Source organism: Pteropus alecto, unplaced genomic scaffold (genome assembly GCF_000325575.1).
Source record: "Pteropus alecto unplaced genomic scaffold, ASM32557v1 scaffold21, whole genome shotgun sequence".
NCBI lineage: Eukaryota > Metazoa > Chordata > Mammalia > Chiroptera > Pteropodidae > Pteropus > Pteropus alecto.
In genome coordinates, this window is record NW_006436282.1 from 28,807,909 (window position 1) to 28,830,101 (window position 22,193).

At 48.8% G+C, this 22,193-nt stretch overlaps 1 protein-coding gene across 1 annotated transcript in view; it reads left to right on the plus strand.

The window, feature by feature from the left end:
- Positions 1-14,533, plus strand: part of ZNF277 (zinc finger protein 277) — a 91,538-nt gene extending 77,005 nt beyond the window's left edge. The window contains exons 6-12 of the mRNA XM_006912074.3: positions 248-358; positions 2,220-2,352; positions 8,294-8,361; positions 9,480-9,576; positions 11,103-11,145; positions 11,823-11,997; positions 14,180-14,533. Of these exons, the coding sequence (XP_006912136.1) occupies positions 248-358; positions 2,220-2,352; positions 8,294-8,361; positions 9,480-9,576; positions 11,103-11,145; positions 11,823-11,997; positions 14,180-14,366 (814 nt within the window). The 3' untranslated portion in view covers positions 14,367-14,533. The remainder of the gene's footprint in view (positions 1-247; positions 359-2,219; positions 2,353-8,293; positions 8,362-9,479; positions 9,577-11,102; positions 11,146-11,822; positions 11,998-14,179) is intronic.
- Positions 14,534-22,193: the final 7,660 nt, after the last annotated feature.

Genomic DNA, 22,193 nt, shown 5'->3' on the forward strand with positions numbered 1-22,193 from the left:
ACCTGCAGAGCGTAATCCTGTCTGGTGGCGGGTGAAAACTCGGAACCCCCTTGGAGAACTGATGTGATTACGCGTGTACTTACGTACGTCGTGACGTGTCGCTCTTCTTAGCCCAGATGTGCGTTCCACTGTTTTGCGCTCGCTCATACTTCTGATTAGTGTTGTTCATCATTTACAAACGCTCTTGCTGACCTGACTTGTTCCTAGATGATCTATAAGTAATCTAACTACTGGCATTTCTTCCTAGATCCATCCTTTTGAACCACATGGCCAGAGAACATGCTTTCAATATTGGACTGCCAGACAACATTGTGAACTGCAGTGAATTTCTGTGTATATTACAGAAAAAGCTTGATAAGTAAGTACTATTTTATGAAACACAACCTGAAGCTATTAATCCTGGACTCTGATGTGAATTTTTAAAAATTAATTTGATGGCCAGAAGTAATTAAAGAAAGAATGGACTTTTCCCGTTCTCGTGTTGGAGGGCTTCGCGTTTTATATGACAGCCCTCGCTTCGTGTAGATCATTTGTCTTTTAGTGCTTTAATAAAAATGCCGCGTATGCCAAACACCGCGCATACCAGAATAGATGCGTTACATACGGTGTGAAGATCGTGCCCACTGTTCAGCCTAAGAGCTCGACCATCGGTCACCCCGTGGGCTCTTCCTCTGTCCCCTTCCTCATCAGTGAGTCCCCAGAAACCACTCATCGTAGTTTCGGATTTATAATCCCTTTACTTTTCACTGTAATTTCCTACATATTTAGTACAGTACATACACTGTCAGATCATGCTATGTTATGCAGCTTTCTGTGCGACCTGCCGTGCTCTGTGCATTCTCCTGCCTTTTAGAGTTTATCCACGTGCGTATATCCTAGCCCTCCACTTTTCCAAGGTCATATTCCGGCAACCTGGGGCATCTAGAGCTTAGCTCGGGGAAATGAGGAAGGAAATTCTCTAGGTTACCAAAATGGCTTTCAAAACTCTTTCCACTTTCTAGGGAAGGATTCAAGATTTTATCTCTCACAGCGTAGCTTTGTTTAAACATAATACTAAAGTAGTGTGGTGTCCCAGCCCACAACATGCGGGGCAATAACGTTAAAAAAGAAGTATCAGGGGATAGAGATCGACTATAAAAAGTTCCAAATTTAAATTCCAGTGTCAACACTACGTTAAAACAAGTCCCCTCCTCTTATTGAATGACCTTTCATTTATAAAATGATACCAGAATATCCCTAATCAGCGTATCACTCATAGATTGTTTACTGTAAAAGAATGTAGTTATTTCTGTGGCATACAAAATAGTTGAAAGGGGTTCAGTAGAGATGAAAACATAATTCAAAATTGAAACAACTGAGTTCAGTCGTTTGGTCGTTTTCGGGAAGAAGGAAGATGAGACGTACTCTGTGCGACTCCAGAAAGCAGAGGTCTAGTGGCTGTCGGGTAAGGTGACAGGGCACCAGCTGTCGGTCTAGCATGAGAAAGGCATTTTGTCAGGAATCTCTCTGAGCCTGGGGATCCCCGACTCCTCAGGTAATGTGTTCCCAGCCAGTGAAATATTCAAGCGGAAGACACGTGAGAATGACAGTAGTAACTACCGATGAGTATGGTGTGTGTGTGTATAAGTGATGCATATGTACACTTTTGTTCCTACGTGTGTGTAAATTATCCATGTTTAAATTACGTATGTATAAATATGTACAAGTTATCATAAAAATTCTCTAAACTGAAGTATCTTTAGAGTTCAGAAAATGGACGGCAACAGAGAGTAAGTAACTGGCAGGTACGGGAACTAGGACTCAAACCCTGCACATCAGCTCACAGGACACACAAACAATTAGTAGAACTAATTGTTCTACTCGGTGGAGGCAGCCAGTGCCAGTTAAGCAACTCAATTATTTGAAGAACATACCTACGTTTTCATTTTTAGGATAAGTAATTAAATTAGTAAGCCCCTAAAATAAGTTTTGGATGTTAGCTGTCGTTGTCACAGTTTTAACTAAATAGCCAACTGAGACAACTTGAAAATAAACCACGGCGTGCATCCTACAGAGCCAGGTGAATGAAGAGAGAGCGGTTGTGGCAAGGACGTCACGTCCTATGTGACGGTTCCCTGTGACCCAAAATGAAGAGAGATGGCTTGATCGTAGTAAAGCGCAGCTGCAGCAGCTGGTCAGGCGCCGTGACTCATCTGTCAGCGTCTGTCTGTTCCCCTCAGCTTGCAGTGCCTGTACTGTGAGAAGATCTTCCGGGACAAAAGCACGCTCAGAGATCACATGAGGAAAAAGCAGCATCGTAAGATCAACCCGAAGAACAGAGAATACGACCGGTTTTATGTCATCAATTATTTGGTAAGTCTTTCTCTTCATAATTTAAAACTTGATTGCATTTCCTCAAACAAGAGTCTTTCTGAGGGCCATCTAATAGTTAAACAAGCTCTTACTGCAAAGGTTGAAATGTAACTGAGGGACACTTGAGGCCGTGATTAGCCTTAAAATGGTGCATTTACAAAGCATAACTTGATTTGATTTGTCTTGCTCTGCCAGTTGTTTGTATAGTAGAAATATCCTGTCTCTAGAATTCATAGTGATCTTGACCAAAAAAAAAATAAACATAAAGCACTTGTATATCCACACAGTGTCCCCTATTTATTGTATTATCTGTCACCCTGTGGCCAGAGACTTGTGTGTTCCATTCAGAAAACTTCTGTTGGCCTCTGGCTGTGCTAGATGCTGTGCCAGACAATTCGGAAGAGAGAAAATCTCTCGGGTCTTTCCCTCTCTCCCCATTGAAAAACCCTCCCCTTACACATGCACAGTTCTCTCGGGCCAGCTCATTTTTAACGGAAATGTGAGAGAAAGCGAATCATTTCACTAGGCAAAGCACTTTCGTGCGTTTGGCTTGCAGGACCGATGAACGGGGTCACCGTGTTAAGGTTCCCAGTACACTGGGCGATCCCCTCACTTGGAATCCTCAGCTCCCCTTGCTGGCCTCTATAGAGCACGGTGCCTCTTGGTTAAGAAAGGGTGTTCAGGTGGGTCGCTAGGGGGGCATTTGGAAATTCAAGAGGGGGTTATGGTTGGCACCCTAACTACGGGCCCCGCCCCAACCTGCTGATTTCTTAGGTGTAGATCACAGAGGCAGGAACTCTAGTTACAGAGAGGGGCTAAGTAACTCTCCCATGGGACTAGAAGGAAGATGTTGAGTTCTGTTTCTGACACTTGTCTAAAGCAAACGGAAATTGGTTTTTTTTCCTCACTGTGAAAGAATTGGAATTCAAATCCACCAGCCACAGGGGGCATAATTATAATCAGCCGTTTTATCTGTTGGACAGAAACTAGCAGATTCTGAATTATGTTGGAAATCTCTGCTCTAGGGTGGAATTTTTGTCTGTTCTAACTAATCCCGACGGTATTCAAATAAAATCCCCCTTGAAGCAAGTTTAGCATGTGTTTGAAGAGTGACTCCGCTACAGGTGTTTTACAGCCAGCTAAAGGCACAGGCAGCCCTCGAGCCCTCCGTCTCCTCCTCAGATCCCTCCATCATCCTGAGAGCGAGCGCCGCTTCTGGGCCCAGCCCAGTGCAGTGGGGGACGGGCATCCGCGTCAGCGCTAAGGATTGAGCCAGCACACTGAGCTATGGAAGCGATTTAATAGTGCTTCCTTCTGGGGCTCTCTTCACCTGACGTTAAGGAGCTCGGGACAACGGAACGTTGTATGGCTGGAGGCGTTTATCCCGCAGAGGGGACCTCACAGGGGCTGCTCACGCAGATTCCGCCGCCCTAGTAGAAAAGCATGATACTTCCTTCCCTGGGCGTCGTGTCGTGTGACCGACGAAAGCAAAGCCGTCTGCAGGGGCCCGCTGTCTGCAGAGGAGCGCGCTGGGGTAGGCCGCCCACAGAGCACAGGCCCGACGTGCGAGTCACAGCCTGAGAGCAGCGCTTCGGGAACGGCGACGGCGCCAAGGACCACAGGAAACGAACGTGGCGTCACGTGGGTAACAGCGCTCGCCGTGCTGTTCTCCCTGGCGCATCCGCGGCATCGCGACGCGCCGGGCGCTGCCGGGTATCCACACTCGTCTGACCTGAAGCACGTTCTGTGACACAGGCCGCATCCCCAGGGACGGGGCTCCCAGGGTGGCGTAGCGAGAGCACGTTTCTTAAGCTCTCTGGGCATTGGTGGCCTCCCCTCTTTACACTCGAAGTGACGCCGGTGCCCACGCGCAGCACCTGAGGTCTTGCTTCTCGGCAGTGTCATCAGTTGGACTTAAATTAAACAAAACAAAAAACACCTGCGCTCCCTCTTACTCTTTGGGTTGGGTTTTGGTCAAGTAAGGGAGGTGAATTCCTAATGGCCTGTTCGCCCTCCTTGCCTGTTCTCTTTCGTGAGAAGCTCGGCTGGGAACCGAGGTCAGAGGGAGGCCGAGGTCAGAGGGAGGCTGACCTCCTAGTCAGCCGTCGGGGGCTCCGACCCGCGGCCTTTGCCTTCGTCACCCGGTGCTTTTCCGCTGCACGAAGTAGCCGACAGTGGGAATGAATTGTTGTAAACCTAAATGCTCGAGCATTCCGGACAGGATGTCAGCTTGCCTTTGGGAAGACTTGAAGAAGCCAGCAGCATCTCTAAAGATGCGCACGTGCCCTACATTAGCGGCAGGCCTACCAGAGGGGTCAGCCTAGGACCACTGTAAATAAAAGGTGTAGTGAGACACAGAACGAAGACTGTTTCAGATACGGACAGTACGGAGTCGCCATGAGGGCCAAGGTTTCTGAGCAGTCCTTGATACCCCATTAATGGAAAATGTTCACATGAAAAATAAATTCTAAAAATGTGTTTAAGCAGTGAATAATGACATTAGTTTTAAAAGGGGTGGGGGGGATGAGAGACATTCACACGTGTTCCTCTTAGGGAGAGGCTGGCATAGGTGCGTGAATGGGCACCAAGGCGGGACAGTTGTGGCCAGCGGTCGGTGTCCGGAACCCACGCCCCACTGCCCCTCCGCGTCAGAAGCGGCTTCACACATTCTGCGCATCCGGTGCTGCCGGGCACCAGGCCCTAGTGGAGCAGAAGGAAAAGGCTGCAGACGAGGCGGCGGCGCTCACAGGTTGCTGGGGGACAGGCACGCAGGCAGCCTTCGTGTCAGCCCCTGCGATGGCGTGGGCAGGGCTAGAGTCCCTACCGTCCTGTCACAGACACGCGTGGCGATGGGGCCGCACACCCGCAGACTCGCTCACGGCCGCTTCAGACAGGCTCTCCAGACCAGCAGTGACGGAAGCCCCAGGGTGCTCCTGGCAAGATGCACCCCAATAATCATCAAACGTGGGAGAGCCAAGGGACGGAAAGGCTGGTTTGGGCTCTCCTCTGAGCTCGGCAAACTGACGGAGTGCTTTTTCCTCCTTGGGTCAGGATTTCCCTGTTTTACACAGGTTTTGGGTAATAACAGACTTCAGGTTCATTAAAGGCCCTTCGCACCAGGCGGCCCACTTTGAGTTCCGCTTTGTTTTCCCCCAAAGAAAAGGGTCCAGCGGACGGCGGTGATGGTTAGGGGGCAGGGTCCCCAGCAGCTTCGTTCAGATACCCCTGCCTTGGGGAGCAGCAGGCCACCCCCATGTCATCATCGAGCCTTTGGCTGCACATTCCTAAGACGCTCACATTTCAAGCCCTGAGTTTTTCTAAAGGGAACTATTTTTGCAGTGGTTTTATTATCCTCTGATTTATTTTTTTATTCTTAAAATACAAAGCCATTTGTAACAAAAGTAGGCTCGTAACCTATTTTTCACAGTCCAGTTCTAGCTCTCTGTAATGAAGCGATTTACATTTAAACACCTCCCCGTCTCCAGTGGGCTTCGGAGCGGGCGCATATGTGCGTGCGTCTGGGGGCGGGGGCGCAGCGTCGCTGGGCGGAAGCTCTCCCCCGCGTTCTTTCCCACCCTCGTTGATCACGAGCCATCTGATGCAGGGGTTGCGGGGGCGTTCTGAACATCTTTTCTGACGTGCCTTCCAAACTTTGTTTTTCTTGTATTCTTTGCTTTCCTGACATGATTCATTAGCAGGCGCAGTGTCTTAATTAGAGAGTTATGTGCTTAATTTCTTTTTCTCTTTGGGTCTTGTTCCTGTAATAAATCATATATTTAACTGTATCAAAGCAAAACATTCTAGGAGAGTCTGGGCCACTGCCCCATGCAAGTGTCTTGTTCCTTAATCTACTAACAAACGGAGTTCATTTTCCTGTCATCAAGTGGCAAATGGTTAGTGCGACATATCTAGCCATTTGCCTAGTACTAGATGCATCTAGTACTGAATACTGAGAAACTTGCAATATAAAACTTTGAGTTTGGAAGCTTGACAATGAAAGATATTTTTGTTGCATTGGGCTCAAAACATCTTTGATAAGCAACGTTTGCCCAGGCCGTTGAGAAGGGCGATACTGCAGATGGCCCGCCCTTAAGTGACATCTGGCCGCCCACGTCCAGAGAAAGCAGGCGATGCTGCGCTTTCGTTCATCACAAACATCCCGCCGATGAGGACCCTGTGGGCAGTGTTGAGGCCACGCTTGGCACCCGTAAGGAGGTCCAGACACTTGGTGACGACTCTGGGAGGTACCCCGCAGCGTCTAAACCCACTGCCTCTGAGGCCGTTGGGAGCTCTCTGCACGTCGGCGTCTGTGCCACATGCTCCAGCATCTCTCCTCGAGCTGATGAATGGACGATTTCCTTTCTTCCCCTAAATCATAACGGCACTTTTAGTTCTTTGTTTTTAGTTAAATGGAAACTTTTTTTTTTTTTGAGAAATGAAAATATTCAATTTTGGTTGTTTCTTTCAAAAGAAGGATATCAAACAAAGACACCTGTGTTTGTAGCAGTCACGTTGGGCTTGACTGTAGCCAGAGTTTAGCTGCTTGAAAAAGTGTTCATTAGTGTCCTTCCATCCCTCTTCAGAGCTGTGTCTGCTTTTGCAGCCTTCGTGTCAGCTCCTGCGATGGCGTGGGCAGGGCTAGCGTCCCGACCGTCCTGTCGCAGACACACGCGGCGATGGGGCCGCACGCCCGCAGACTCGCTCACGGCCGCTTCATACAGGCTCCCCACGGCGGGGAGAGGGGAACTAGTGGCTCATGGGAGAAAGAAATGGTTGGGCCAGAAGAAGCCATTCCTGCCTAGTACTCCACGAAGTTTTCCTGCAACTGTGACCAAGCTTGCCAGACAGAGGGTCGACCTTCCCCATCACCTCTAAGAGCCAAAGTAGAGACTCAAGTCCTTCACGATTTGCTGGTACCATGTGTTTTATATGCATTAATGAACTCATCTAATCAGCTCACAAAAACCTTTGAGATAGAATCTAAATCGGCGTCAAATTTTTAGACTTGTTCTGTTATAATTCAGTTCAAAAAAGTACTTTCTAGTGCCCACTGTGTGCCTGGCTCTGGAAATGTGACGATGAACAAAGGCCACGTCCTCGTGGACATTCTAGTGGAGACAAATGGCAAATAATAAGGCAGACTGATAGGCAAAATGATGTCAGGGAGCAAGCACTTGATGCTTTGGAGGAAAATAAAACAATAGAGAGGAATAGAAAGTGGCTTGGAAGACAGGTGTTATTTGGGACACAGTCATCTAAAAAGGACTGAGGTGGTGACTTTCAGGCAGGGTCCAGACGGGCTGAGCCTCGCAGGTGTGTGAGGGAGCAGTGTGTCAGGCAGAGGGTGTGGCGAGGGCGGGGTGGCTGGGAGGGAGCGAGCTCGCTGTGTTTGGGGGGCAACAAAGGACCGGTCTGGGGACGCAACCTGAGCAGGAAGAGAAGCGGTAGAGAGGGAGCCAGGGCGAGGACTGGCGTGGGAGAAGCCGTGGGAAGGGCCACACTGCCAGAGAAGTGGCCCTTCCGGAGGTCACTGGCTGCTCTCAGGGAGACAGACTGTAGGGCCCTCAGGAGAAACAGACCAGCCAGCAGAGTGTTCCAGGGTCTCCGCCACCAGATATTGGTGGTTTATCTTAAAAAGATCCCCAAGAGATTCTTATGTGCATCCGGGGTTGAGAAACCCTGATTTACATTTCAGGGAAAAGCGTTTGTTTGAAAGGATATTGCTGCCTTTCAAAAGAAAAAATAGTGAAAGCGTTTTAGGATACGCGTATCCTTCCTTTTCCCCCAAGTAACAGTCTTAATGTATTCTACTTGTGTTGTTTGAAAGCTGACTGAGCGTGGCTTTTGTGTTGTCTTTTAAGTTCTGTGTCTCTCCCTCCCTCCTTCCCGCTCCCCTCCTCCCATATCCCCCGTCCCCTGTCCCCCTGTCCTTCCTCCACAGGAACTTGGGAAATCGTGGGAAGAAGTTCAGTCTGAAGATGATCGGGAGCTGCTGGGCCCTCAGGAAGAGTAAGACTCCTTACTGCCACTAGTTAATTGCAGTATTTTAAGAGCAGGAAAACAGTTCTTTAATCATCTTACAAAAACTTTTCGGTTTAAAAACAGTTTGATTTTAAATTGTTCTTCTGAAAAGACAGAATGAAAGAAAGAAAACGTCTGTAAGCCATGTATGTGTTCATGTAATGCAGCGAAAACTCAAATCCAAAATAACTTTGACATAAAAGTCACTTGAAGCAACTGTTATTCCAACTAAATAATGTTTTGCCATGAAAACTATTAAGCGAACACACAAGGAACAGGTCATTCAGAGAAAAATACGTCCCAAAGTGCTTCCCTGACTCGGCTGGTCCCCAGATCTTGAAGCGAGTGATCTTTGGGCTCCACGCGCCTGTCCGTGGCGCAGAGGGGACAGGCCTGCAGTTAAGCCTGTGCCGTCCTCACCCCACGGGTGGCTAACACAAAGCATGCCCAGCTTCGCTCGCAGTCACAAGCCGAGAGGGTTCTTTCCAACCTACAAGCGTCCCCGTGTTCATCCTGTTTTCATTCAGCACTGTTTGGCCTTTTTCTCTCTTGGGATTTTGATTTTCCTCGTTTAAAAAGGGCGGGGGAGGGTCCTGTCTGCTTTTTGAGTTGTCCACCTACCAAACACCGGATTTAACCCCGCCCCACTTAAAATGGTCGGTATTTCCCACATGAAAGGGACTCAGTCTGCCTTTTTAAAACACCGTTTGTCACGCGGAAACACGCTTCCAGCGTCACAGCTCACAGCGCGTGCACTTAGCGGTCACGGTCAATGCGCGCGCACCCACCTCCTGATGCGTCTGCTTCGCAGAGCAAACCCAGTTGTCTCAGAAAGGCGGGGCCGGTTCTCTAGGGAAATCGCTGCTCAGAAGGGAGGCGGGCGTCAGGGGACAGCAGCACCTGCTCACGGCTTCTGTGAATTTCACAGCCTGCTTTGAATTTCAGAGGCCGCACCAAAAAGTCACCGTACGTACGATGTGACGGTCTTCACCAAAATGTCAGAGTTGCAGGAGAGGGGCAGGGTCTCCTCGGGAGGAGAAAGTCGCTGTGGGGTACGCCTTCTGAATGAGGGGCGTCTCCACGTGTGTGTTTTCTTCTCACCACAGAGACTGGTCTGACTGGAAGGAGCACCCCGTCTCTGCTGTCTGCCTGTTCTGTGAAAAGCAAGCGGAAACGATCGAGAAATTACGTGTCCACATGGAGGTGAGGTGCTTGCACTCGGTGGGATTTTGTTCAGTTCTCACGGGGAAAGCTCATAATTATTGCAGCCTCATCAGATAGTGCCTCTGGGTTCTCAGTCATCATCCCATTCCTGAAAGTGCTCTGAGCCAAACAGGAGACAGGCCACGTCCACCTGGAGAGCCAGAACTCAGGGCCACCCAGAAGCGGTGCCTGGCCCAGGCGAGCTGTGTCTGTGGGCTTTCAGAGAGCACCAGTGCCCTCCCGCCTCCGAGATGCTCCGAGATCATTCTAGCTTAGGACGCGGGATCTGCAGCCACGGCGAGCAGTGCCCAGCACAGGGGCAGGTCCTGCGTCTTCCTCCAGGGCTCCCAGCACTGGTGAATGAGCAGGGAGACTGCTGTCATCCACGGGGCCCTTGGGGGCTGCTAGGGACTCGGAGGCGGGGAGGGCACCGCGTGCGACCTCGCTGCAGCTCCATCCCGTGACACAGGAGAGAAGGCATAGGAGGGAATTCCTGGCGAGTGCGTTTCCTCTGGACGCCACTTTTATGTTACAGCGAAACTTGAGACTAGTCGTGATCCAGCTATTCATGCCAGAACATCTGAGAGGTGACACAGTACCACGGCTTGGGGACAGAGGGCCGACGGTGATAGAAAAACACCACCAGGTGCTGGCGTACCCCCCTCTGCCAGCACGGGCGGTCCCCCTGCCTCAGGCCCCGTCCCCTTCATTAGAAACGCTGGTCCTGTGCAGTAACGGACAGCGAGGAATCAGAAAGCGTAGCGTTCACCCCTTTGAAAGCAGAGGGTCGCTTTCTCTGAATCAGCTGCCACCGGTACGTGTGTGGTTTCAGTGTCTGCGTTCGGGTCACAATATCCTCATGTCTTTGAGTGGAAACAAGTCCCCCCACCCCCGCCCCCATGGCGGGGCTCCCTCTGCAGCGGCGTCCTCACCCTCTGCCCAGGCATGGTCAGTGACACACGTCGTGCGGTTCCTAATTGTGCCGCCTGTGCAATTACACCGGCCTCCACAGTGCGAGCTCGTAAGTTAAATCATTTACCCAGGTGCGCAGTCGCAGGGAAGGGACAGAATAGCCTCTGCGCTGCAAAATTCTTTTTACTGTAATTTATGGGAAGATGTGAGTGGAAGGAAACTTGCGGGCTCCAACAGCATATTTGACAGCATGAAATGAAGAGCAGAAATTGTGAAACTATTCACCTGCTCATGGAGCAGAGAACCGACATGCCTGATCCTAGTCCAGACACAGTCCAGCAGGGCCGCATGTGACCTGGAGGCCGGGGACACTTGTCAGGCCGCAGAGTGCGTACCTAGTGAATTGTGAAACCTGGAGCTGTGGACACTTAAAGTGTTGTGACTGACCGACTCGACGCGTTTGGGTGTGGTGGGAAGTAGTAGATTTCCAAGACTTCAAAAGCAGAAGATGATGAATGAGACCGATTTCCCACAGTGAGTAATGAGCTGTCGTGACCGCAGCCCGGAAGGTTAAACGCGTGTGTGCTCACAGCTGTATCCTTTCCTCCTTCCAGGATGCTCACGAATTCGATCTCCTCAAAATAAAGTCAGAACTGGGTGAGTTTGACTGGGGAGCCGTTCCCCGTGGCGTCCACTGCTGTCCGCTGTCCTGGAAGCAGCGCTGCGTTCTCGGCCGGGACCCGACCATGACCCGACCGTGCACAGCGACGCGCGTCTCCCCGCACCAGTCTCACCGGCCAGCGGGTCACAACCATTTTGGACTGTAATGTTCAAATATGGTCTTTGACTTCATGTAGCCTTTTTTCCTCTTTCCCGCAAATATGAACGCTTCAAATACAATACTCGTTAACGGTTAATATCTGCCAGAAAGGGGTTCATGGAAAGAGCATGGATGTCAATGTCAGACGGGTTCATATTCCAGCTCTCGCACTTACCGACGGGGTGACGCTGGGCCTGGGTGAACAGAACGCTGTAGGGAGTGGAGAGTGTGTGTGGAACCCCGCCGACTGCTTGGGGGTACAGCCAGGTTACTTCTTACAGACGTGCGCAATCGCATCATGCTCAGTAGCTCCGTGACAGAAATATTTAGGGCATTAAAACTAGCACACGAGCCCTAACTGCTGACGGTTACTGTTTGGTATCTGTTATCATGCTTTATAACTGCTCTGCCTCTTCACGTTGATTAAAGAGAAGTGGCTCTTTGAAAACATTATGAGAGCGCAAAAATGTGTCTGACCGGTCGTCGGATGAGTCTGTATACTTTCATTTTTCAGGATTAAATTTCTATCAGCAAGTGAAACTGGTCAATTTCATTCGGAGGCAGATTCACCAGTGTAGATGTTATGGCTGCCATGTGAAGTTCAAGTCCAAAGCAGACCTGAGGACTCACATGGAAGAAGCTAAACACACATCGCTGCTTCCTGAAATGAAGACATGGGATCAACCGGAGTGAGTATTGCTCCGTCTCCATTGTTTCATAACTTTATTTAATTGATTTAAACTTATATGAAAAAGATACGCGTGTCAAAGCAAAACATCTTCAGAAACCTTATTTTTACAGCAGTCCCCTTTCACAAATGTAACCGTTTAGATATATATGTAAATAGATACAGAATTATAGATTTTTTAATTATATTTTGTTAACAAAACATGGTAAGCATCTTTTCATAGCTGTTACACATCTGTTGCGTCAGCTTTTTCTTATTTTTACAGCTTTATCGAAATGTAATAGACAGTTGGTCGTCCTCACTCAGTGTGCGGGTCAGTGAGTTCCGACAGGTACAAACGCCCATGAAGCCATCGCCACAGTCAGGACGAGGACTGTGCCGTCACCGCCAAGCGTTGCTGAGCCGCCTTCTTTGAGTGGCGTAGGCTTCCCTTTATTTTAAGCAAACCTCAAGGAGGGGATGGCCGAGTCGTATGTAAGGCGTATGTTCAACTTTTTAAGAAATAACCAGTTTTGCAAAGCGGTTGTAACATTCACATTCGCGCCAGCAGTGTAGAGCGTTCCTGTTGCTCCACGTCTTCGCCAGCACTTGGTGTGGTCGATTCTTTAAATTTTACTCGTTTCTGGTGGTAACTGATCGTAGTTTTAATGTGCATTTCCCTGACGACTGATGATGTTAAGCAACTTCTCATGTGCTTATTTCCATCTAGATCTCTTCCTCGGTAAAGTGCCCAAAATTTTTGCACATTTTTAAATTTGATTCATTTCTTATGATTGAGTTGGAAACTTTTTTTAATGTATCCTAGAAATAAGTCTTTTGCCAGAAACATGCTTTGTAAATATTTTCCCAGTTTATCTGCTCTCGTATTTATTTTTTATTTTTTTAATTAAAATTATTGGGGGTGACATTGATTAATAAAATCAAATGTTTCAAGGGTACAGTTTAACAATATGTCACATATATATCGCACTGTGCTCACCACCCAAAGTTAGATTTCCTTCCCTCACCAAATATTTGACCCCTTTGACCCTTATCCACTTCCCCTGCTGCATCTTTTTAATGGGTGCCAAATACCCATTCTTTTCACTTATAGTGATACCATGAAAATCCATATGCCTGCATATTTTTATACACTTATCTCATTATTTCATTTAGATAAAGTAGAATTTACTCTTTTAAAGAGTATGCAATGACTAGGACTTTTGGTATATATTTGGCATGTCAGCACATTAAAAACATTAAGCAGTTGGTCTGCTGACGCGTACCTGCTCAGGTACTGTCAGACTCCCAGGTGTCTGTCCTTTGCCAGTCCAGCCTCCTGGGCCAGTTCTCACATCGCTCTGGATATCCTCAGCTGAGGTGACCTCTGAGAGGCTCTGGGGTTCTAGCTGCTCGGAGGTTCCTCTATTCTCAGGGAACGTTAAATCAGGCCCTCCCCGCCCCCCCCCAAAAAAAAATAACCTTTAACCAAAAAGCTCTATTTTTTCCCCTTTAATACAAAAGGCTTTAGTTTTTCCACAGATCACAGATTCATGGGAGGATAGTCGACCCTGGATTGACTTGTACCTTGTTCCTAAAATTCTTCTTACGTAGGTTGAAATCCTTAGAGGTCCCCAGAGCAAACAACAAAGTGGGTCCAGCAACCAGGATAATGAACGTAAAACGGTGCATGTGTTTTATTTTTTGATCACCTAGATGGATGGAACCAGTAACGATCAGGTTAGGCAGGAAAACACAAGGGGAAACAGCTGTTTTCATCAGATATTTAAAGGATTCGTATATGGAAAAGTAACTGTATTTGAACTTCCGTTAACCTCCAGGGAAGAGCTAGGACCTTTGAGTAGAACTGAAAAGGATGTCGTTTTTAGTGTCATATGAGGAGGTATTAGTGCTGTCCCACGCTGGAGTGGGCTGCCTTTTAAGACAGCGAGTTCCTTATTCTGGTGGATGTCAAGCAAAGGCTGAATGGCCAACTAGCAAGGGTACTAGTCAGATGGAAGTTAGCCAGCGAAGGTCAAAGTGAAAGTCATCCAGAGTTGGCTCCCTTACAGCCTTTGCAAGATGCTATTGAAATTGTTGGCAAGGAAACCTAGCAAAATTATAGTAATATGTACATTCAGCTGCCTAGACATATTCTGTATAATTTATAATTTGGTTATTCAATATACCTGCGGTGGTTTCAGGTATTATTTCCCAACCTACGAGAACGACTCTCTGCTGTGCACGCTGTCCGACAGTGAGAGTGACCTGACGGCGCAGGAGCACAGTGGAAATGTGACCGTCGTCAGTGAAGACACGTCGAAACTGCGCGCTTTGAAACGAAGCAGCATCCTGAACCAGGTGCTCCGGCACCAGTGCCTGGAGGGCTAGAGGGAGCCGCCGCGCGAGCAGCTTTTCGTGTTTCTCCTGTGAGACAAACATAAAAGCACAACTTAAACGTGGACGTCAGCAAAGGATTAGTCCTTGGTGAAATAAACTTAAAAAAAACTTTTTTCCCAAAAAATAAAATATAAAAATAAAATGAGGACTTTTTGTTATTTTGGCTCTAAAATTTTATTACCTAATCGTCATAAATGATCTCATTTCAGTAGACTCATAAATATCTGTAATAAGGACATGCAAATCACAAAGAAATGACATGTTCACATTATTTATAAATCAAATTTCAGCCAGTGGTTTCAGTCTCTTCCCCAGGCTTGCTTCAGCCAGTAAGTCACAGAGCCTGACGGATGTGTGCTTCGTGCACTACCCCGGGGAAGCTGTCGATCTGGTCAACAAAAGGAGCCTCAGAGGAAAGGAAGAATGATCAAGGATCCAGATGATGCACAAATGGACACTGTTTCAGAATAACCAAGTTCTGACAGTGGTGTCCTCATTACTGCTTTCTGCCCAGAGTTCCCAAACTCCCTAGAAACGGTGTGAAGCCAAATCACTTCACTTAACACTGCCGTAAATATGCACAGCTAAGACGTGTACCATTTTTGAAAAAACAAAGCCATAAAACTATTGTGACATCTAACAAAATTAACAGTAACTTAATACCATGTTTTCAGTTTTCCCTACTTCTCATGAAAATGCCTTTTTAAGACAAATATTGTACGCCTCCTGATAAGCTGCAGTGAGGAGGATAAGGGTTCGCTTTTAAGGGTTCCTCCCAAAAATGTATAATGTGAATATAACGAAGAAACAGAAAGCCACGTTGAGGGACAGTTGACAAAATAACCGGCCTTTATTCTTCAAAAACCAAGGTCATGAAAAACAAAGACGGAAATGCTGTCCCAGACTAAGGAAGATGAGACATCACAGTGCGCACTCCTGGCCAGGTCCTGGGCCGGGGAAGATACGAGGGACAACGGGCAGAATTCGAGTCGGGTCCGTGGTGCAGGTTCGGTCCTGGCGTTAACTCCGGGTTTGGCGATGGCAGTGGGCTGAGGAGACGTCTTTGTCCACCACACACACCGAAGTACTGAGGAGGGAGAGCATTTTGCTTGCAGAGGCATTTGCTAGAAGGGCCACCGTCTCGGGGACGGTAGGTGTGGCCAGGATCGCAAGGAACCCACCTCGAGCTACCAGTAAATACGCGAAGCCCCAGGCGTCAGGAGGCAGAACAGATAGATTCAGGCCCTCTTGGGAGCAGGCTGGGCGGTAAGGCCGGAGAATTCCGGGGTGTCCCTGGGGAGCTGTGCTTTCAGAAGGGCCATCGGTGTAGGGTCTTAGGGCGAATTTGTGGGGCAGGGGAAATTTCCCCCTTCCCCTTAGTTCTTCTGGCTGTTCACACCATTAAAATGACAAAAGACAGTCACAGGAGAAAATAACCGAATGTAATTACGTATATATGTACGGGGGTTCCACAAGAATGTGGGGCTCAAGGACATACCAGGCAGTTAAGGCTTGTTACCCATGTTCAGCTAAGGAGAAGGAGGGTTGTGGTTGGGGACTTCAAAGGGGAGGAAGGCAAGTCACGTGGAGACGGAAAAGCAAATGTCTGGAAAACAAGTGTTTGCTGGGCCGACTTTAACAATGGGACACAAACCTTAGATCAGACGGCCTTGTCGGTTCCTCCCTGCCCATCACCCCTGGTCCATATTGCACCGTAGTTACCCTTTTCAGCTTTCTACTCAAGGACAGGGTGCTGCTTTCTTCAGTCGCCCCGAATCCAGGTGCATCCGACGCCGGCTGCCTCCACCATGCCACCGAAGTTCGGCCCCAAGGAGATCGGAGTTCTACAGCTGAGGTGCGCCCGTGGGGAAATCGGTGCCACGTCGGCCCCGGCCCCCAAGGTCAGCCCCTGGGCCCGTCTCCAGAAAAGGTTGGTGATGACATCGCCAAAGCAACCGGTGACCGGATCACAGCGAACTGACCACTCGGAACAGACAGGCCCAGACTGTGCCTGGTGCCTCCGCCCTGATCATCATCGGGGCCCGCGAAGCAGCGCCCGGGGCCAGAGAGAAAGCAAAAAGCCCTGAGCGCCGTGGAAACGCCGCTTCTGATGAGACTCAACATTTCCCAACAGACGCAGCTATGGAGCTCCGGGACCATTAAAGGGATCTGCGGACCTGACAGCCGCCACCCTTGTGACGTCATAGGTGACATCAGCACTGCTGCGGTGGAGCGCCCAGCCCGTTACCTACGAAGGAGAATATTTCAGTTAAAGATCGTTTGACAATAGAGATAAAAAGTAATAATAAAATAAAAACATTACCTATGACGATATAGCTCCCTTCTGGAGCGGGTCTTATTCCAAATTCTTTTAGGTAGTTAGGGGGAAAGTCCGAACTTCTTCCCGAGTCTTGTTTTTAAAAAAAATAACCAGCTTAAAACAATCAGTATCCCAAGAAGCACATTTGGGGGTGGCAAACGCCGCTCCCCTTCCGGTCCCACCAGAAACGGACCGTAAGGTAAGACCGAGCGCAGGTCGCTTATTCGAGAGGTGAACCCAGGAGACGGCACCGGTACAGGAAGCGAAGGCGCAGTGGGAGGGTCGCAGCATGGCGTGTTCATGACGCGGTCACGGCTGCGGGCTGAGCCGGGCCGCCCAGAGATGCCCACTCACCGCCGCCAGGGCAAAAGTGGGGACGGTTACCCGCCACCAGCCATGGTCATGGTCGAGACTGAAGGGTCTGCGTCCCAGGCGCTTCCCGCCCGCCTTGCCCTCAGTCCCGGGAGAAGGCCCTGCCACCAAGGCTGAGGAGGGGGTAATGTGAGAGGCCCTGTCGGTGACCGCTAGAGCTACGGATGTCACCTACCGCAAAAGAAAGCATTTCCTGTGGAGTTTAGCATCTCCTCGACCTTTCTGTGTGTCATCTCACTTGACCCTCAAAACGGTGTTGTGAGGTGTCAGCCAGAGCTTTTTAATTTCATCAAGAGTAAAGAGAGGATGAGAAAACAATCAGAGAGATGGGGACTCGTCCATAAGGGGTAAAAAAACACACACACACGACAAAGTAATAGATGGGAATTTAAGAGGAGACAAAGCCAGTCTGAGTTTGTTTAACGAATGGAGAGCAATTCTTGAGAGGAGGGAGGCGAACTTTCAACCACAAGAATGAATTCTTTAATGTAAGGACTTTGCCGAATTTATATGCAGAATTAACGAACCCATCCGCCTCCGTCAAGGGCATCAAATCGCAGCGACTGTTTTGCCTAGTCTGCAAAAAGAGCCACCCTACATCCCTGAAGGTTAATTCCACTATTTTAATAAGCTGTGGATAATAGAGAGCTGGAGGATTAAACCAGGAGCTGCAGCTGAACTCTTATGCCTTATAATTGATATTTTGAAAAGCTCAAGCGTGATCAATCCCTGCTGATAACAATTTGCAAGACTGAACGGCCCTGTAAGCATGTTAATTCAAACTGAAAACATTCAAGTAAGTCAACACAGTATTAATTCACAGTGTTCCCAAATTCAAAGGAAGCTGTTTCTTTGGGGGCTTGTAAAATCACAAAAACAGATTTTTTGAAGATATTCTCAGTCAATTGACTTGGGTACAGGGTGAGCAGTAAATAAAAACCTAGTAAAACCACAGATTGTGATTTTGGTGTTTTCGTCATTTGGAAAACATTAGATCAAAAGAATGTGCTGTGGTAAATTGTAAAAACTAAAAATAAATGTTTAAGGAGGAGGAGAAAGTGAAAAAAAAATGAATTGATCTCTGACTCTCACAAAAGGCAACGCTACTCCAACACGTCCATCACTGCTAACGAAGATGAGGTCCAAAGCTGGGTGGGCATTTGAGACCCCCACCCCAACCCCCAGAGCCTGACCACAAGCACCGCTTCCACCACTCAGCCCATTACTAAGGCCGGTCAGTCCCGTCTCCAACCCGCATCAGTCCCGGGGCCGAGCTGCTGCAATGGTCCCCTAACTGGCCTCCCTCCTCCTTCAGGCTCCCCTAGTCTGCCTTCCTCACCGCAGCTAGTGAGCCCTAAAATCCCTCCCATGGCATAATAAGTTGTCTCGGTTACTTACCCAGCATCCACTTCCCCTTTCGTCATAATAGTTTCCAAGTTATTTGGGGGTGGGAGTCACTTCGCCCTCACTAAGTAGCAGCTGTGCAATTTGGGGTTGACCCCAGCCCTGGCTTCGAGGAGGAGGGATCCCGATCAGAGGAAGAACCTCACTGCAGAGACCACAAGTCAATGGCCACTGTGACTGGGTCGGGCTGACCCAAGCCCAGTGAAGGGGAAGAATCCTGTTAAGTAGCTTAGGGAAGCCGGACTCTCCCTGCCCTGGTGAAAAGAGAAACGTGTCTGGTTACTGCCAGAACCATCTCGCAACCTTGAGAGAAATTAGCCCAGGAACCCAGAAAGAAGCAAAGTCAAGAGAATGTCAGAAATGAAGCCAAAAAGTCCTTTACTATTTCAGCCCTTTAGGTGGGGCTTCCTCTTACCTATGGGACGGCATCCCAGCTGACACAGCTGGCCTCCCATGGGACATGGAAGCCAGTCTAAACTTCCTACGTGACCCGCGAGGCGCCCGTGAATCGGCCCAGCTACCTCTCCGCCCTGCCCCAGCCATTGTCCTGCGTGCCTGCGGCTCCCCCAGCAGCCAGCCTCACTCTCGTTCCTCCGCATGTGCCCACGTGTCATTCTGTCTGCTCTCCCGGGCTCTTGGCATCGGCCTCCCCGTACCATCCCGGCCTCGGCATCAGCGCCCCCGCCCCCCGTACCATCCAGGCTTCGGTTCAACCATCTGCAACACCGATCTAGTCTATTTGCATTCCAACACCAACTCGTTTGCTTCCAGTGAGAGGGAAAACGCATATGATAAAAGATTTTGCCCATGAAGGTGTGAAATCGAACAAGTTCAGAGAACACTCTGATGGAGACTACGGCCCAACAGTACGTCACAGAGAACTTAGACTTAGAAAACGCATGTCAGGTGCTTATTCCAGACCCCATCATCGTCTTCTGATGTACTAGGTCCGGGGTGGGAATGAGAAATTTGACTTTTCTACAAGTGCCCTAAGGGTTTCTAAGTTAAAAAGTCCGCGGTCCGGACTTAATAACACCAGCATGTTGTGAGAAGTAGCGCTTCTGAGTCAAAAGGTCCTGGGTTCAAATCTCGACTCAGCCATTTATCAGCTGTGGGCCTTGGAGAAATTAACTTCTCAAAGCTCCAGTTTTCTCATTTGTAAAATGGAGATAATAATTCTGGCTCCCTCGTAAGTTTTTAAAACAGTGCTCAGCACATAGTAAAGTTTTAATGAGGACTAACCTGTTTTATGATTTATTCTTCTATCCTGTGGGAGGTATCGGGGCTGTTCTCGGGGCACGCTGAGCTGTCACCCTCGTCATGCATTGTATAAAGAGCCTTTGTCTGAGCGTGACCCTCCCTTCTATCGTGCCCTCCTGTGTTCTTGCTCAAATTCCTTCCCTCTTCAAAGCTGCCCTTGATCTTTTCACTCGATTTCGGAACATTTGCAGACATGGGAGCTCATCGTGCTAATCTCTCATGTGTTTGAAATTTTTCTTAAAAGTTTTTTAAAGTCTATTCACACAAACCACTCCGAATGCACCCTCTGACTAATAGGACGCAGAATTTACACCTGGGCAACGAATTTCAGGCCCCAGCTCTTGAACTACCGTGGGGATCACGGGCAGAGCTGCTGGTGACAGGGTGTGCACAGGGGCCCGGCCTCACTCACGCCCTGACCATGGCACTCCCCGTGAGGGGCACCAGCCACCCCAGCACAGACGAAGCTCACGGCTGTCGGAGCCGCTGCTCCCAGGCTGGCCGATCTCGCTGGGATGGCCCAGTTGGCCAGGTCTCCAACCCCACTTAAGGCACCCTAGGCAAAAGCAGATGAGCACAGGAACGAGGTTAAAAAAAAATGTAGCTAGGTGAACGTTCATTATTATTACTGGGAAGAAATTCAAAAAGCACGTAACCCAATTCTCACTGCTTGATGCCAACATCTTTGTAAAAATGTGCCTCTGCGTTCTTACGTGTATCCTGGAAATAGCAACGGTCCCACTCACAGAGGGTCAGAAGAAATAAATCAGATCATATAAAGTGCACGACAGTTCCCACAACACAACTCCATCAAAATATCAACAGCATTGGTTTTTTGTTTGTTTGTTTGTTTGTTTGCAGAAATGAGAAATCTCTCCTAAAATTCTCATCAAGTCTCAAGGGACCCAAACAGTCAAAACAATCTTGGGAAAGAAGAACAAAGTTGAAGAGCTCACACTTCCTGACTTCGAAACACATCACAAAGCTACAGTAATCAAAGCAGTGTGTACTGGCATAAAGCGCCTGGACCAATGGAACAGAGAGCCCGAGATAACTTGATTTCCAGAATGTAGGCGTGTACTGGCATAAAGCGCCCGGACCGACGGAACAGAGTAGAGAGCCCGAGATAACTTGATTTCCAGAATGTAGGAGGCACTTAGCAAATGTGCTGTCATCACCATCATCACTAACCCTGAATTATTTACCAGTTCTTCTCCCAACCTGCTCCTTTCCATGTTGCACACCGAGGTCAACCACTTAATTCAGGTTCACTTTACTTCCTTATAGACTTTGAGTCGGCAAGTGTTGACTAGGTATAAGGAGAAACATGATTTAGGCAGATTCCAATCTTATTAGGCCCCGAGGACTCAATCGGACAGAATTTTTTTCTACCTTCCAGGGTTTTGAAGAAAAATGAAGGAACTTACCATTGCCCCACCATTGGGAGTTACCGGAAGGGCAGCAGCGGCCAGCAAATCTATAGGCAAAGCCAGCGATGGCCCCCTAGGGGCTGTTGTTAACAGCTCAGACGGCCTGCGGAGTCTGGGAGGCCTGCGTGGGCTCTGCTCCTGCATGCTGCACTGCTGGCGACATTTTCGATATCTGCGCAGAGAATGAAACAGTCTAACAGTCTCGAAGGAAACTTTACTATGCAGGTAATTTCAGAGCAGACTTGAGGTCAAGGAATAAAATGCTGGGTGGACAGCTGAGGGGGGCTTACGAGCCAGGAGCCTTTCTGGGCGTTTATCAGCAGCTACGCCAGAATGCCGGGTTGCCATTCCCTCGGAGCAACATGACGTGATGTCCCGGGTGGAAGCTGTTTACTTCTTTCCTCCTAGAAATAATAGCTACAATTTAAATCTAGTAAATGGCAATGACCAAGTTTGAGTTTCATTTCATATTGCGAAAGTGTCATTCCCAGTTGATTCCACTCATGCCATCGTCGATTTTTATTGAAAGGTCTCTGGGTGGAAAACGATCTCTTCACTCCTAGTTTGACCAGGAGACAATTATGAATTTGGCCACCCACAGGAAGGTCTAACCTTACGAACAGTGCAGGGGCGGGTGCCAGCCCTTCTCCCTGACGTGCCCTCGATGCCACAGCAGACAGGTTCTGTTGGAGTCCCCCGCTTCTGGCTCAGTCGTACTGAGGCCGTGGGTGGACTGCTCCCAGCCTTACACACTGCGACAGGAGCTGTCCCCTCGCTCAGTGCCAGGGGACTTGGTGTCTGTTGCTCTAGTCTGAGGAACCTAGGCCAACATGAGCTTTCCAAGGAATTCACACAACAGGGTGAGTTTTCCATTTCCTTAGGAATTTGAGCTGTAGTGAAAATCAAAAGGACCCTTGTGTGCCTCCACCGCCACCCTCCAAGGAATCGTGGGACAAAGCGCATTTAGGTAAATAAACAGGCACTAGCTGCTGGCAAGCACAACTCGACCTCAGGGGACACAGGTCCTGGGTG